We start from the raw sequence: 12,767 nt of genomic DNA on the forward strand, positions 1-12,767 counted from the left end.
TTTATCTGGATTGTCTTGTTGTTTTATTGCTTCAATTCAACACTTGATCATTCACTTGACGTTGTGCAATATAGACTGATGGCATATTTCATGACTTATTGATTGACTATTGTCACATTGAGCCAACAAGCAGAATCAAAAGACAAAATTCTCTCACAATATTTACATGCATTCATCTGATTGTTGACAAACGGATCAACAGTCAGAAGGTTCATCAGATGGATGAGTTGTTGAAAGGTCAAAGGTCAGGGTGCAAAGGTCCAGAATGGAAACAGACCTCAGCTGTGTTTCCACAGTAATAAAGTTGTCATGTGGACTAATGACACATTATTAATCTGTGGGATGAATGGGCTGCAGAGGAAGAGAAACAACGTGGCACAAACATCCAGCAGCCGTGGAGACAAACATCAGGTGGACAACAGTCATTAGGAGCACAAACAGGAAGTGGTGTCCAGGCCCCGCCCACCCTGTGATTGACAGCCGGAGACACTGGGCAACAAACGTGAAGACAGAAGAAGAATCAAAGGTGAGAATTCAGCTCAGAGTCTCTCTGACGACTTCAGTCACACTTTCATCAACTCAGCTGTAGAACCTGGACCAACATCAAATCCAACATGTAGCGGCTGAGTGAAGGAGGTCTGGACTCTGTGGAGGAGCTCCATGGTTCCAGAGACGCTGTAGAAGGACAGAAGACCTGCTTTGTGGTCCAGGTACATTCCCACTCTGGAGGACTCAGGACCTGAGACATCAGTCCTGATGTTGTTGTGAATAAACACATATTCACCTGAGGAACAATATAAACTCCAGGATTTGTCATTGGATCCAAATCTACTTTCCTTTAACCATCCTGCTCTGCTTATGTTCCTGTAGGCCACTGCTACACCAACCAACCCTCTCCACTCCACCTCCCAGTAACATCGTCCAGTCAGACCTTCTCTACTCAGGACCTGCTTCCTGTCATTGAATCTGTCTGGATGATCACAATAAGACTGAACTTTCTTCATGAATGTCACTTTTCTGTCCTCCTCAGATAATAACAACCATTTGTTCACTGTGTTTGGATCCAGAATGATTTGAGGTGAACATCTGAGGAAGTCCTCTCTGCTCCTGGGTTCTGGTACCTTCAGTAGAACATCAACGTTGCTCACTGTCCATGAGATGTTTGTCTGAGTCTCCATCAGAACTTGCTGTATTTCATCTCTCAGCTTGGTCACAGCTGCTGCCACGTCCTCAAAGTATCTCAGAGGACGGATCTCCAGGCTGGAGGAGTCTGGAGACGCACTGAGTGCTGGCAGTGAGGAGAACCTGTGGAGAAACTGGCTGTGGTCCAGTGTGTGTGAGATCTTCTCCAGCTCTGCGTCTCTCCTCTTCAGCTCCATCATCTCCTGCTCCAGCTTCTTCTCAAACTCTTTGACTCCACTCACTGCTGCCCCCTGTGTGGATCTAACTTGCTGCTGCACCTCAGAGCATCTTTTCTCCAGCAGACGGATCATCTGGGTGAGGATCTTCTCGCTGTCCTTCACTGCTTTATCAGCAGAGCCGTTGATGGACTCCACCTCCTTCTGAAGCACCTTCAGGTCTTCCTCTGTGTGCTGGATCTTCTGCTGGATCTTCTTCCTGGTTTCCTCCAGCTCTATCTGCCTCTCAGGCCTTTCTGCTGCTGCTGCCACTGTGTCGTGACCTTTATGATCATCCACACAGCATAAACCACAGATGATCTTCTGATCGGTGCGGCAGAATATCTTCATCACCTCATCGTGACGAGGGCAGATGTTCTCCTGGAGCTGCTGGCTGGGTTCCACCAACTTGTGTCTCTGTAGGGGAGCAGCATCATGATGAGGCTGGAGGTGAGAGTCACAGTAGGAGGCCCGACAGATCAGACAGGACTTGAGGGCCTTCAGTTTCCTCCCAGTGCAGACATCACAGGCCACATCTCCAGCTCCAGCATAGCAGTGATCAGCAGGAGCATCTTGGAGTCCAGTCTTCTCCAGGGTCTCCACTAGAGCTGCTAACAGGGTGTTCTTCTCCAGGACAGGCCTTGGTGTGAAGGTCTTCCTACACTGAGGGCAGCTGTAGACTCTCCTCTCCTCCTCTGCATCCCAGTGGTGTTGGAGACACTTCCTACAGTAGCTGTGTCCACAGGAAGTGGTCACTGGATCCTTGAGAAGATCCAGACAGAGGGAACAAGAGAAGGTTTCTGGGTCCAACTGAGACATTTCACCTCTGAGAGACACTGACTGACTGACTGGGTTTCATTTCCTCAGAAGCAAAACCAGTTTGACTCGAGGGGAAGGAAACAACCAGTCAGGGCTGTGATTGGCTGCAGGAAGCACAAGGGGCGTGGATTCTAACTTCCTGACTCATTCCGAGAGGGGAAGTGTCAGGGTGTGTGTGTGTGTGTGTGTGTGTGTGTGTGTGTGTGTGTGTGTGTGTGTGTGTGTGTGTGTGTGTGTGTGTGTGCATGAACTGTGGCCTCCTTTGCTTCTACTGAAATATGCAATGTGTGGGCTGGCTGCAATAAAAGCCTTTGCGGTTACTTTCTGCAGTTGTGTCAGGCCTGCGTGTCTAAAGTGCCAGGTCATCTTCTTATTGGCTGATCTGATGTCTTCCCACTTTCATTGTTTCAGCCCAACTTAGTTTCTAAACACAAATAAAGAGCTTTATGGAGCAATAAGAGCGACCAAAGTGAACAACTGCAGTGAAATCAGGTGATGATCCAGTTTAGATTTTCCTCTCCGACAGGTCAAACTGTTGTTTTGTAGCATCTGCAGTTTTAAGAAGCGTGTGTCATGTGTGTATAAATAGAAGAGTGGAGTGTTCAAGTTTCTCTTGTTGCTGTTTGACAAAGACTGGCAGTATTTTCATGCATTTTCTCTTTATTAGAAACTGATTGGGGTCAAATAAAGAAAAAAAAAAGCTTTTTGAAAAAAAAAAAAGGAATGAAAGTTGCTTCATTCCAGACTTTTACTGATACATCTGTCCTGGACCAAGAACATTTATGGAATTAAAGAATGCTATGCTTTATGTCACAACGGCTTGGGATAAAATGTTTGATAATTGATAATTGATCATTGCAATTAGGGGCCGAAATGTTGCAGCCGTTATTCATACGCCGAGTGCCTAACTTTTTGCTTACTATGGGAAATGTTTGTTTGTCGTGTTGAATGGCCTTATTTTCTAGTGTCGTGCTGACAATCCGCGTGTTCGTTTAATGTTTTAGGAGAAGAATGCTGATTTTATCTTTAGTATGCAAATTCAGAATACAAGTATACAGAGCTCTGGGTCGAGTTTAAGCCTTAATGAACAAGTGCTATCAGGTCCTGAAGTCTGACTGACTCTTTGTCCCCTGGTCAGTCTTTTTGATAGAAAACATCCAGTTGTTCTGCGGGTCACCTAAGGTCACTGTTTACGTTGGGCGCATTCCTGTCTCTTCTCTTAGGTATCATGTTACTCTGCACAGAATCGTATAGAGTATGTTAAGCATAGATTACCCATCTTTAAGAATACATTGACTTATTTAAACATACTCATATTGTAACACTTCACTGAAGTGTCGGAGTCGGCAGTGTACTGTTCACAAGCTTCTTTATTTCGGACACCACAGCATGAGAGATTGGAACAGGCTTAAAGACATCTCAACCGCACCACATACCCAAAACATTTCACAACCTTCCTTTACTGAGTCTATTATTTCTGTTATTCTCATTGCTTTGTACATTAAAAAAAAGGTTTCAACAATAAATGTTATCCACATGTGTATTTTTGTAAACATCTTTCACATGTGTATGTTCTTAAACATATATTGTAATCCTTGTCTGTGTATGTTCTTAAATGAGGCTGCTAGTGCATTTCCTCCAATCAAATCATGAACACATCAACTTTAGTCAGAGACTTTCATCATCACTATGGACACTGTTGCTTTTCCAACCGCTTCATCCTTCAACTTTGGCTTCACTTTCAATATGATGCCGCAGTTTTCACAGTCGCCTCCCCTGAAGTCCTATGGCGCCCCCCAGTGGAGGCTTTGAAAAGCGCAGGGCCAAGAGGGATCAGTGGCACCTGTTGTTGAGTTGAAACTCCGCCCACCCTCCCAGTTTCAGGGAGCCTGATTCTAACGGAACAACTGAATCAGGGGTCAGATGGTTGGAACAGGGTCAAAGGTCAAATTCATAGGTCAAAGACGTGTATTTCCAAAATGGAAGGTCATATAAAGATGATTCCACCTCTGGCCTGTTCAGAAGGGAGGAATTATGTCAGAGGATCCAGGTTTGAAGTCTGTCGGTCTGAAGGACGTTAAAAAGTTATGATCTATTAAAAAAAATTCCCATTACAATAAATTTTTGTTTGAAATGTTTTTTTTTAAATATTTTTCTGAACATCCAACTTGCAGAAAGTGGTTAGGACCTTTCAGACCATTTGGAGGTGAATGGACACCACTTTTCTGTAACAGCTTCTCCTGCTTCGGACTCTTCAGTCTGATGTCAGTGGTCGGGGTGGGGGTGGAGGTGGGGTTAGGGCAGGGGTGGGCAAACTATGTCCCGGGGGCCATATCGGGCCCATTACACTTTCCAATCCGGCCCACCAAACTTGAAAGAATTATATTAATAGTCATTAAGTAATGAAATAGCTGTATTTCCTCAATTTATTTTAGTGTTTTCAGAGTCATTTCAATAAAGAGCTAAACACTGGGGTGCTTCTCAGGCAGATATATTGTTGTAACGCTTTTGCTCATTATTTAATTGCCATTAAAGCGACATGTTTTCTACATATCCCCAGCTATATCTCTCCTCCAATGAGAAAGCAGCCCCTTTGTCATATTGTAGAAGCCATTATGGCCCACCAGTCAAACAGTTTGCCCACCCTGGATTAGAGGGTCACTTAGTGTTGGAGTTGGGCTTGGTTCAAAGTAGCAAGAGAACAAAAGAGGCTTTGCTTCAGAATTGAACCAACAACCAGGAGTGGAACCCTGGTCTCCAGCACCACAGTCAGCAGGCTAACCCACTGAGCTAACCTGCTAAGCTGCTAAGCAGGTTCCTGAGGGCTGTGGAGGGATGTCACTACATCAATAGACAGCAGTGACTTGACATTGTTGCATTTCAACACTGGACTCTGCAGGAGAAACAAACAGCCACAGTCACTTTGTACAAGTGCAACACAACAAGTGGAGCTGAAGCCTTTTAGATACAATTAAGAATTAAGAAAATTCTCCTCACTCTTTTAAAATTGAATTCAAACAGAGTTTGAAAAGAAGGAAGGGTTAGCTAGCTAGCTAGTTAGCCAGCTAGCTCCACTTACCTGTTTGCTGCTTCCTGTTGATCTCAGTTGAAGGAAATTCCAAATGCTGAAAGATTGAAATGCTCACAAATTTCACGGACGCAACGCAAGTTGTGGTTGTAGGTTTGTTTTGAGTTTGGTTTGGTTTTTGTTGGTTTTGAGTTTGGTTTGGTTTTTGAGATTGGTTTTGGTTTAGACCAGGGGTGCCCAAACTTTTTGCAAAGCGGGCCAGATTTGGTGAGGTGAAAATGTATGTGGGTCGACCATTCAGCCTGGCATTTATTGAACCATTACCACTGTAAATTAAGATATAAATACCTAACTATATCACTTTGTACAGTTTTTTGTATTTGTGTTTATTTGTATGTATTTGTATTTACTTTTATTTTGCTATGTTTTACTATGCCTGTCTGCAGCTAGGTCGACAATGCAAATGCAAATCTGTTAACTGCCTTACCTGGATGAATGAAGGTTAAAATAAAATATAAATTAAATGCGAATAAAGTATTTTTTTATTAAATTTGACACAGTGCACACTCAAAACTTGAGCTTTGATCATCACAAAAAAAAAATCAATTCACTGACATTTTACAACTTTTTTATTTATTCACCAGAATGAAAAAAATTACTTGGCTGCATTAATGTGAAGGATGATGCTGTGATCTTGACTGCAGTAATCAGGGCAGGTCTGGCTCAAAAACAGTGGTTTCGATGCGCAAGATGTCACGCAGGTGAGAGTCACTAAGTCTTGTCCTCACACGGTTCTTATTACTGTTCATAACTGAGAATGTCTTCTCGCACGAGTATGTCGAGCCAAACAAGCTCAACATTTTCTTTGCGAATGTTCAAATCTCTTGGAACCTGTCTTTATCCAGCTTGCGGTAAAAGTTTACAAGAGGCAGTTGTTGGTGCCGGCTGTGACACTGTGTGTCGCACTGCAGCTCAATGAGCTCCAGCTGCAGGTGGTCTGGAACATCATTAGGATCCACGGAAAAAGGAGAGGAAAAGAGTGTGATTTCCTTTTCAATAGCTGCAAAATCTTTGAAACGCTGTTGAAACTCCTCAGCCAGAGATGAGATGTTTGCTGCATGCCTTCTCATTTGCCCACTGATGTTGTTCACTGGAAAACTGGTCATTATTTCTTGCAGCGATGGGAAATGTGTGGTATTGGGCTGCGTGAAAAAGTAGCAGCTTGGTCTGAAAGGCTTTGATGTGTGAATACAGTTGGCTTACCATTGCATTTTGCCCTTGAAGGTTTGTGGTCAGGACGTTCAGATGTCGGGTTTTGTCAACTAAAAATCCAAAATCAGCCAGCCAAACAGGATCGGATAGTTCTTGCGATCAGTTGTCCCTTTCTTTTTGCCGAGAACTGTCTGATTTCCTCTCTAAGAGAGTAGAAGCGCTGCAGTGCAGTCCCCCGACTGAGCCATCTTACATAGGTGTGATACACAACATCTCCGTGTTCAGCGTGGATGTCGAGTAGAAATTGTTTAAACTGGCGGTGGCACAGGGCTTTGGGGCGAATATAATTAATAGCCTCTATCATTGGTTTCATAACATGATCATATTTCAGATGTTTGGCACATAGAACTTATTGGTGAATAATACAATGGAGTTTTATAGCTTTGCCTCCTTCACTGACTTTTTTACACACTAGGGTTGATAATCCACTGTGCTCGCCAACCATGGCAGGCGTGCCAACCGTAATAATCCCCGTGATTTTATTCCACTGTAGTTTCATGTCATCTACAGCAGAAGAAACAGCAGCAAATAAATATGTTCCTCTTGTTTGGTCCTTAAGGCTCTGGAGGTCAAGTAACTCTTCAATCACGTTCATTTCATTGTCCACTCCTTGGGAGGAGTGGACAATGCTTGCTTTTTCTCAGGACAAATTTTCTCCGCCATTTTAATCACACAGTCTTTAATAAAGTCACCCTCAGGAAAAGGTTTGCAGTGCTTGGTAATCATTGTTGCCACCTCACAGCTTGCCTTTGTGGCATTTTCATTTGGCTCGTGGGCTCTTGTGAAAAAGCATTGCTGTGCCGTTAAAACAGCTTCCAGCTGCTTCAGCTTTTCAGCTCGTTCGTTCGCAGTTAGCTTGTCGTAGCTAGCATGTTTTGTCTGGTAGTGCCTCTTTATATCAAATTCCTTGTAAACAACCACAGTCTCATTGCAAATTAGGCAGTATGTCAGTGAAAAAATATTCCAATTTCCACTTGTCCTGGAAACGGCAGTGCTCGCTGTCAACTTAGCAATGGGCGAAAACTAGCAAACGCGCTAAAGGTCATGACATACAAGGTTCAGGCAGTGCCATCCTCCTGGCTAGCGAAAACATGAACATGGGCTGCATTTGGCCCAGACTTTGGTGCATCACACACACACACACACACACACACACACACACACACTGACAAACATGCAGCAGCGACACAGACACACAACAAAGGACAATAAGTTACCAAACCAAATATTCTTCAACTCATTTCCTCATCAGTGATGAATAACAGAAGATCATCAGCATCAAATCAATCATATACAGGTCACTGTATAATATAATGAAACACTTTATAGTCATGTGTTTACCAGAAGCAGTGTCTGTATAATAGGCTGTATGAACAGGGTGACCTATTGACCTCCACAGTCCTCAGGCTAACAAGGTGGTTAGCTCAGTAGGCTAAACCTCTGACTGTGGTTGTAGGAGACGTGGGTTCAAATCCCAGTTTGTACCAAATGACCAGAGTTTTACTATATATATTTGTACTTTATACTATAGCATGTGCTTTTTTTCTGATTTTCAGACATGTTGAGATTTAGCTTGGAGTAGCGCCGACTCGTGCTAAGCTACCACAGGACTTTTTAATAACTTTTAATAAAGTATTTAAAATTCTTCTTGGAAAAAACAACATCTTACGTAGATTTTTTAGAAGAAGAGTTTAAATAAGTTCTCCGGGAGCTGCATCCCATCAGCCTACAGACGGCTCAGTTGATAAGACGACTGACTGTGAATCACAAGGTTGTTGGATCAAGTCCCACCATGGACTTGCTTCACGAGTCAGCTGATGGCTCAGGGTGGAAGAGTGCTGACTGATAGCTCCTGTGGTTGGAGGTTTGAGTCCGAAGAACAGCTAAAGATCTATTTTTAGCTCCAACGGCCCCAAAAGATCAGTAGAAGTGACTTCAGAGTTTTCACGTTGCTCAGCATGAAAAGCAAAATGTCTCTGAATACTGGATGCTTCAATTCTGATGACAAATCGCTCCTCTTGAATTCAAAACACTCCTGTGCCTGTGCCGGGTCTTGAACCAGCAACCTTGACATTCAAAGCTCTTCCTCTGATGCAGTGAGCTACCTGGCCACTCTTCAAACCGCCTGATTGTCCACTGGTCCTTTGGAAGTCTTGGTTTGCATCCTTCTACTCTGTCTCAACCACGACACGACGCTCATTGACCTCAGTTTCAGGCTCATTCAAGGACATTGAGAAAAAAAAGAGAAGGAAAAAAATGGACATTCTATGTTGTTTAGATTTTCTATGTCTGTATTGTATCAGTCAGTGGAAAGAGTCTCTGTGGTCTGGTGAAAGACAGGAAGTGACTGAGAAGGAAGTTTACAGTGTCTGTTGAAATCCATTTATTTTCTCATTTTCAGATGGACTGCATGTTAATGAACCTTCTTCACGTGACTGATCCAGTCTCACCTGCCACTGGCCACAGAGACTGATTCTGTCCCAGCAAAAACACAACACACTGTGTTCATAGGATTTTGTGTTTTTTCCAGTTTTTTCAGACATGATGAGATTTTGCTTTCTACCACTCCGTCACATGCTGAATTGTGATTGGACGGTCGATGTTTTGTGGATTTTTTTGGTTTTTTTGAGCGAGGAGGCCAGCTGGAGACTGAAGGGAGTAAAAACAACACAAGGAATAAGTTTGTCAAAAACTTTATTCAGAAAATTGTTCAACCAACCAGGTCCAACCAACCAGGAACAACCAACCAGGAACAACCAATGAGCTCAGAAGCAACATTGAAAGTGGTGGCACACAACCAGAACCTTTGATCCAAAGTGAAAAGGAGGCTTCATGCTGAGATCCATCTGCTCCGGCCTCCATCTCCAAGTCCTGTTTCTTCCACTGAGCTCCACCAGTGGCTTCTGGGACATCTCTCCCAGTAACCACAGCAGCTTGTAGGGAGAAGCAGTCCACCAGCCACCAGGCTCCACTGGGGTCAAAGGTTGTGACACGGCCACACACAGAGTGTGTGTGAGTGCAGCTTGCTGTTTCATCTCCACTTGTTGTAGTTCTGTCAGTCACCACTAGATGGAGCTCTCCTCTTCACTCTCCTCCTCATCCTCCCTCAGTCCTCCCAGCTGCAGAGAGAAGAAGAGACAGGACTCATCATCACAGAGACGTTGACTGTTGATGGAGATGATGGAGTGACTGGTGAGAAGAAGCAGACTCTCAGTCACATGTCAAGTGTGGAACATATGAAGGTCATGTGACCATGGAGTGTTGGACTGATACTGAGGCCTGATGAAGATGAACTGATCAATAATTGAGTGGTGAACTGAGAGAAGAAGCAGTTTGGCAGCAGATGTTGGATGAATGAGGAGCAGCTGGACGTCACCATCCTCCTCTTACACTGTGACTGGAAACACTGGACCTCTGCTGTGGGATCAACTGGCTTTGGTGCTGGAACCATCATCCACTGGTTCCAAACCAGTACTGACCTCACACTCTCCAGTTGATAGTCTCTGCTGTGGACAAGATCCATCAGTGGCTTCACTGATGATTCCTTCAGATTGTTCCCAGTCAGGTCCAGGTGTCTGAGGTGGGAGCGGTTGGACTTCAGAGCTGAGAGCAGCCAATCACAGCTGACCTCTGACAAATTGCAGTTCCCCAACCTGAATAGAGAATAAATGATGGAGAGTTTATAATGATGGAAAGTTTTTCCAGGGTGTCATCACTCTGAAAATCAAAGTGAAATGTCAACTTCAAAATCTGACACTACAGAAAATGTCACCTTGAAATTAAATCCTCAGTCCAAAACTAATGTGTGTGGAAATGATGTTTGGTCACATGACCACGGATGACCTGTATTAACTTCAAACACGATGTTTTCATATTCTGGATGTCATTTTGATATTAATAAACCTTCAGTTCAGTGTTTATTCAAAGTGTGTGATGAACTGTGTTTGGTGCTGAAACCATCATCCACTGGTTCCAAACCAGTACTGACCTCAGAGTCTCCAGTTTACAGTCTGGACTCTGCAGAAAACCACTCAGCACCTTCACTGATGAATCCTGCAGCTGGTTGTAACTCAGGTCCAGGTGTCTGAGGTGGGAGGGGTTGGACTTCAGAGCTGAGAGCAGCCAATCACAGCTGAGCTGTGACAAACTGCAGCCACTCAACCTGAATAAAGAATCAATATTTTATTTCTTCCATGGTGTAAATGTCATATTAAGAGTCATTTCTCCCTGTTGATGATCCAAATGTGATGTAATGTGTGTTTGGATCACTGAGTCATTCCCTAAAACAAGTCATTGTGCAAGTGTGTTGTCAACACAATAACAAGAGCAGTGTGCCAGTCAGTGTGCAGCCAATCAGCAGTGCAGATGGAAAATAATCAGTGAGTCCTTTGTGTGCTTGTGGCTGTTTTCAGTCATCAGAGTCTTGTTACAAGTCAAACACATTCAAAGGACAAGATGAAGAAATACTGTTGCACTATTAATCTGCCTATAATATTTCTTCACAGGATCTTCTGCTCAGTCATGTGACCTTCATCACCAATCAACAACTTCCATTGAGCTCCAAAGTGACTGGAGACATTTTCCACACTTTCTTCAACCATCCAAAGTCTTTTCTGGCTGCAGATTGTTGACATGAAAATATCAACAACATCCACTTTGTCTAGATGAGTCTTTAATATCTGCTTCAAAGTCTTCACACTGAGCAGCGTTACACACCAGTTGTCATCTGCTGACACACACTGTCCACCAGTAGAAAGCAGGAACTGACCTGAGAACTTCCAGTCTGCAGTTTGGACTCTGCAGTCCAGCACAGAGCAGCTTCACTCCAGGATCCTTCAAGGTGTTGAAACTCGGGTCCAGCAGCGTGAGGTGGGAGGGGCTGGACTGCAGAGCTGAAGACACCACTGCACACTGAAGCTCTGGGAGTTCATCATAGTATCTGCCATGAAGGAGAGCCGAGTGAGAAGCTGTGGTCCACATGTGAGACTCTGCTGACTGTGAAAGTGACTCAAGACACTTTGGGTGAATTCCAATTCCTCCCTTAACCCTCAATCTCAACCCTCAATCTCAAAAATGCGCGCTCCCGCGAGGTGCAAGTGCTGTCCCGATTCTAAGAACGTCAAGTTGAGGGACGAGTTTAAGGGCTGTATCGCCCTCAATATTGAGATTCTCCGGCACCACCCTTGGCAGTAAGGGCTACCCAGAAGACATTGCGTATTTTCGCCAAGACATCTTCGAAAAAGATTGCGATGTAAAAGCGAGCTACAAATGGAAGTATTTTCTTAGTTAATAAAGATATAAATATTACGCAACCATTGTATTGTCTTCGTTCAAGACTTTTTTATGGATTATTGACATCGTTGTTGCGTAACATTTTTTTTTAACTTTACAATGTTTGTCAACCGGACCGGCGGTCCCGGCTTCACGTTACTTGTATACCTCGTTGTGTAGCGACGGAGGACTTCTTCCTTTTTCGCCGTCTTTTTCTTTTTCTCCTTCTTCTTCGTAGTTGTCGTCTTCTTGACAGACTGGACGTAGCTTTGGCGTAAGGCCGCCCCCCACAGTCTGAAGACGTAACTGCACTTAAGGGGTGTCCCATTTCTAAGCCCTTACATTTATTTTTGAGGGCCAAGATTGAGGGCCAAAGATTGAGGGTTAAGGGCGAGGGTTGAGATTGAGGAATTGGAATTGGCCCTTTAACATCTGATCAGCTGCTTCCATTATCATCATCATCATCATCATCATCATCATCATCATCATCATCATCATCTTCATCATCATCATCATCATCATCATCATCATTATCATTATCACCACCATCAGCAGGTCCTCCAGGTGTCTCCACTGCAGTCTCCTCAACCAGGAAACTCAGTGCTGCTTCAACTCAACATGATGCTCAGTTGTGTGTAAAGTCACTGCAGCTTGGAGCTCCACTCGATCAGAGTTCCTTCACTGGCGTCTCTTTGGACTCCACTGCATCTTTGTTCAAACTGCTGTTTTATTGTCTGCTGCCAAATGAAGGAAGGATGTGATGTGTTGTTTGTGTGTTCAATGTGTTGATTGTGTTGATTGACTGTCTGCATGAATCCTTCACACTGATCAAAGCTCCTCATTATGCCACTGTCACATCTTCATCTCCATCCTGGACTCCAGTGGAGCAGCTTCACTCCACTCACCATCCAACACAAAGCAGCTGAGTTAGCCCTGTGTTGATAGCCTGCTGCTAAAAGTCACCACTCAGTGTTTCCCTC

General features: G+C 43.9%; 1 protein-coding gene across 1 annotated transcript; it reads right to left on the reverse strand.

Moving 5' to 3' along the window:
* Window positions 1-11,525, reverse strand: LOC142894857 (tripartite motif-containing protein 16-like). The gene is made up of 4 exons (XM_076035669.1): window positions 11,285-11,525; window positions 10,505-10,678; window positions 9,998-10,169; window positions 1-2,249 (listed from the first exon to the last, which is right to left on the reverse strand). The coding sequence occupies exons 1-4, from the start codon at window positions 11,494-11,496 to the stop codon at window positions 564-566; spliced, it is 2,244 nt and encodes a 747-aa protein (XP_075891784.1). The 5' UTR covers window positions 11,497-11,525; the 3' UTR covers window positions 1-563.
* Between the last annotated feature and the right edge of the window lie 1,242 nt (window positions 11,526-12,767).

The sequence above is a fragment of the Nelusetta ayraudi genome, unplaced genomic scaffold (assembly GCF_046127955.1).
Source record: "Nelusetta ayraudi isolate G7.1 ecotype Tasmania unplaced genomic scaffold, CSIRO-AGI_Nayr_v1 ptg000045l, whole genome shotgun sequence".
NCBI classification, from domain to species: Eukaryota; Metazoa; Chordata; class Actinopteri; order Tetraodontiformes; family Monacanthidae; genus Nelusetta; species Nelusetta ayraudi.

What these genes read in the sequence shown, in the direction of transcription:
- LOC142894857 (XM_076035669.1), bottom strand. Translation starts at nt 11,496, where the DNA reads ATGTGGACCACAGCTTCTCACTCGGCTCTCCTTCATGGCAGATACTAT. An exon ending in TGCAGACTGGAAGTTCTCAG is followed by an intron (nt 10,679 to 11,284) that starts GTCAGTTCCTGC and finishes TTCTTTATTCAG; the next exon opens with GTTGAGTGGCTGCAGTTTGT. An exon ending in TGTAAACTGGAGACTCTGAG is followed by an intron (nt 10,170 to 10,504) that starts GTCAGTACTGGT and finishes TTCTCTATTCAG; the next exon opens with GTTGGGGAACTGCAATTTGT.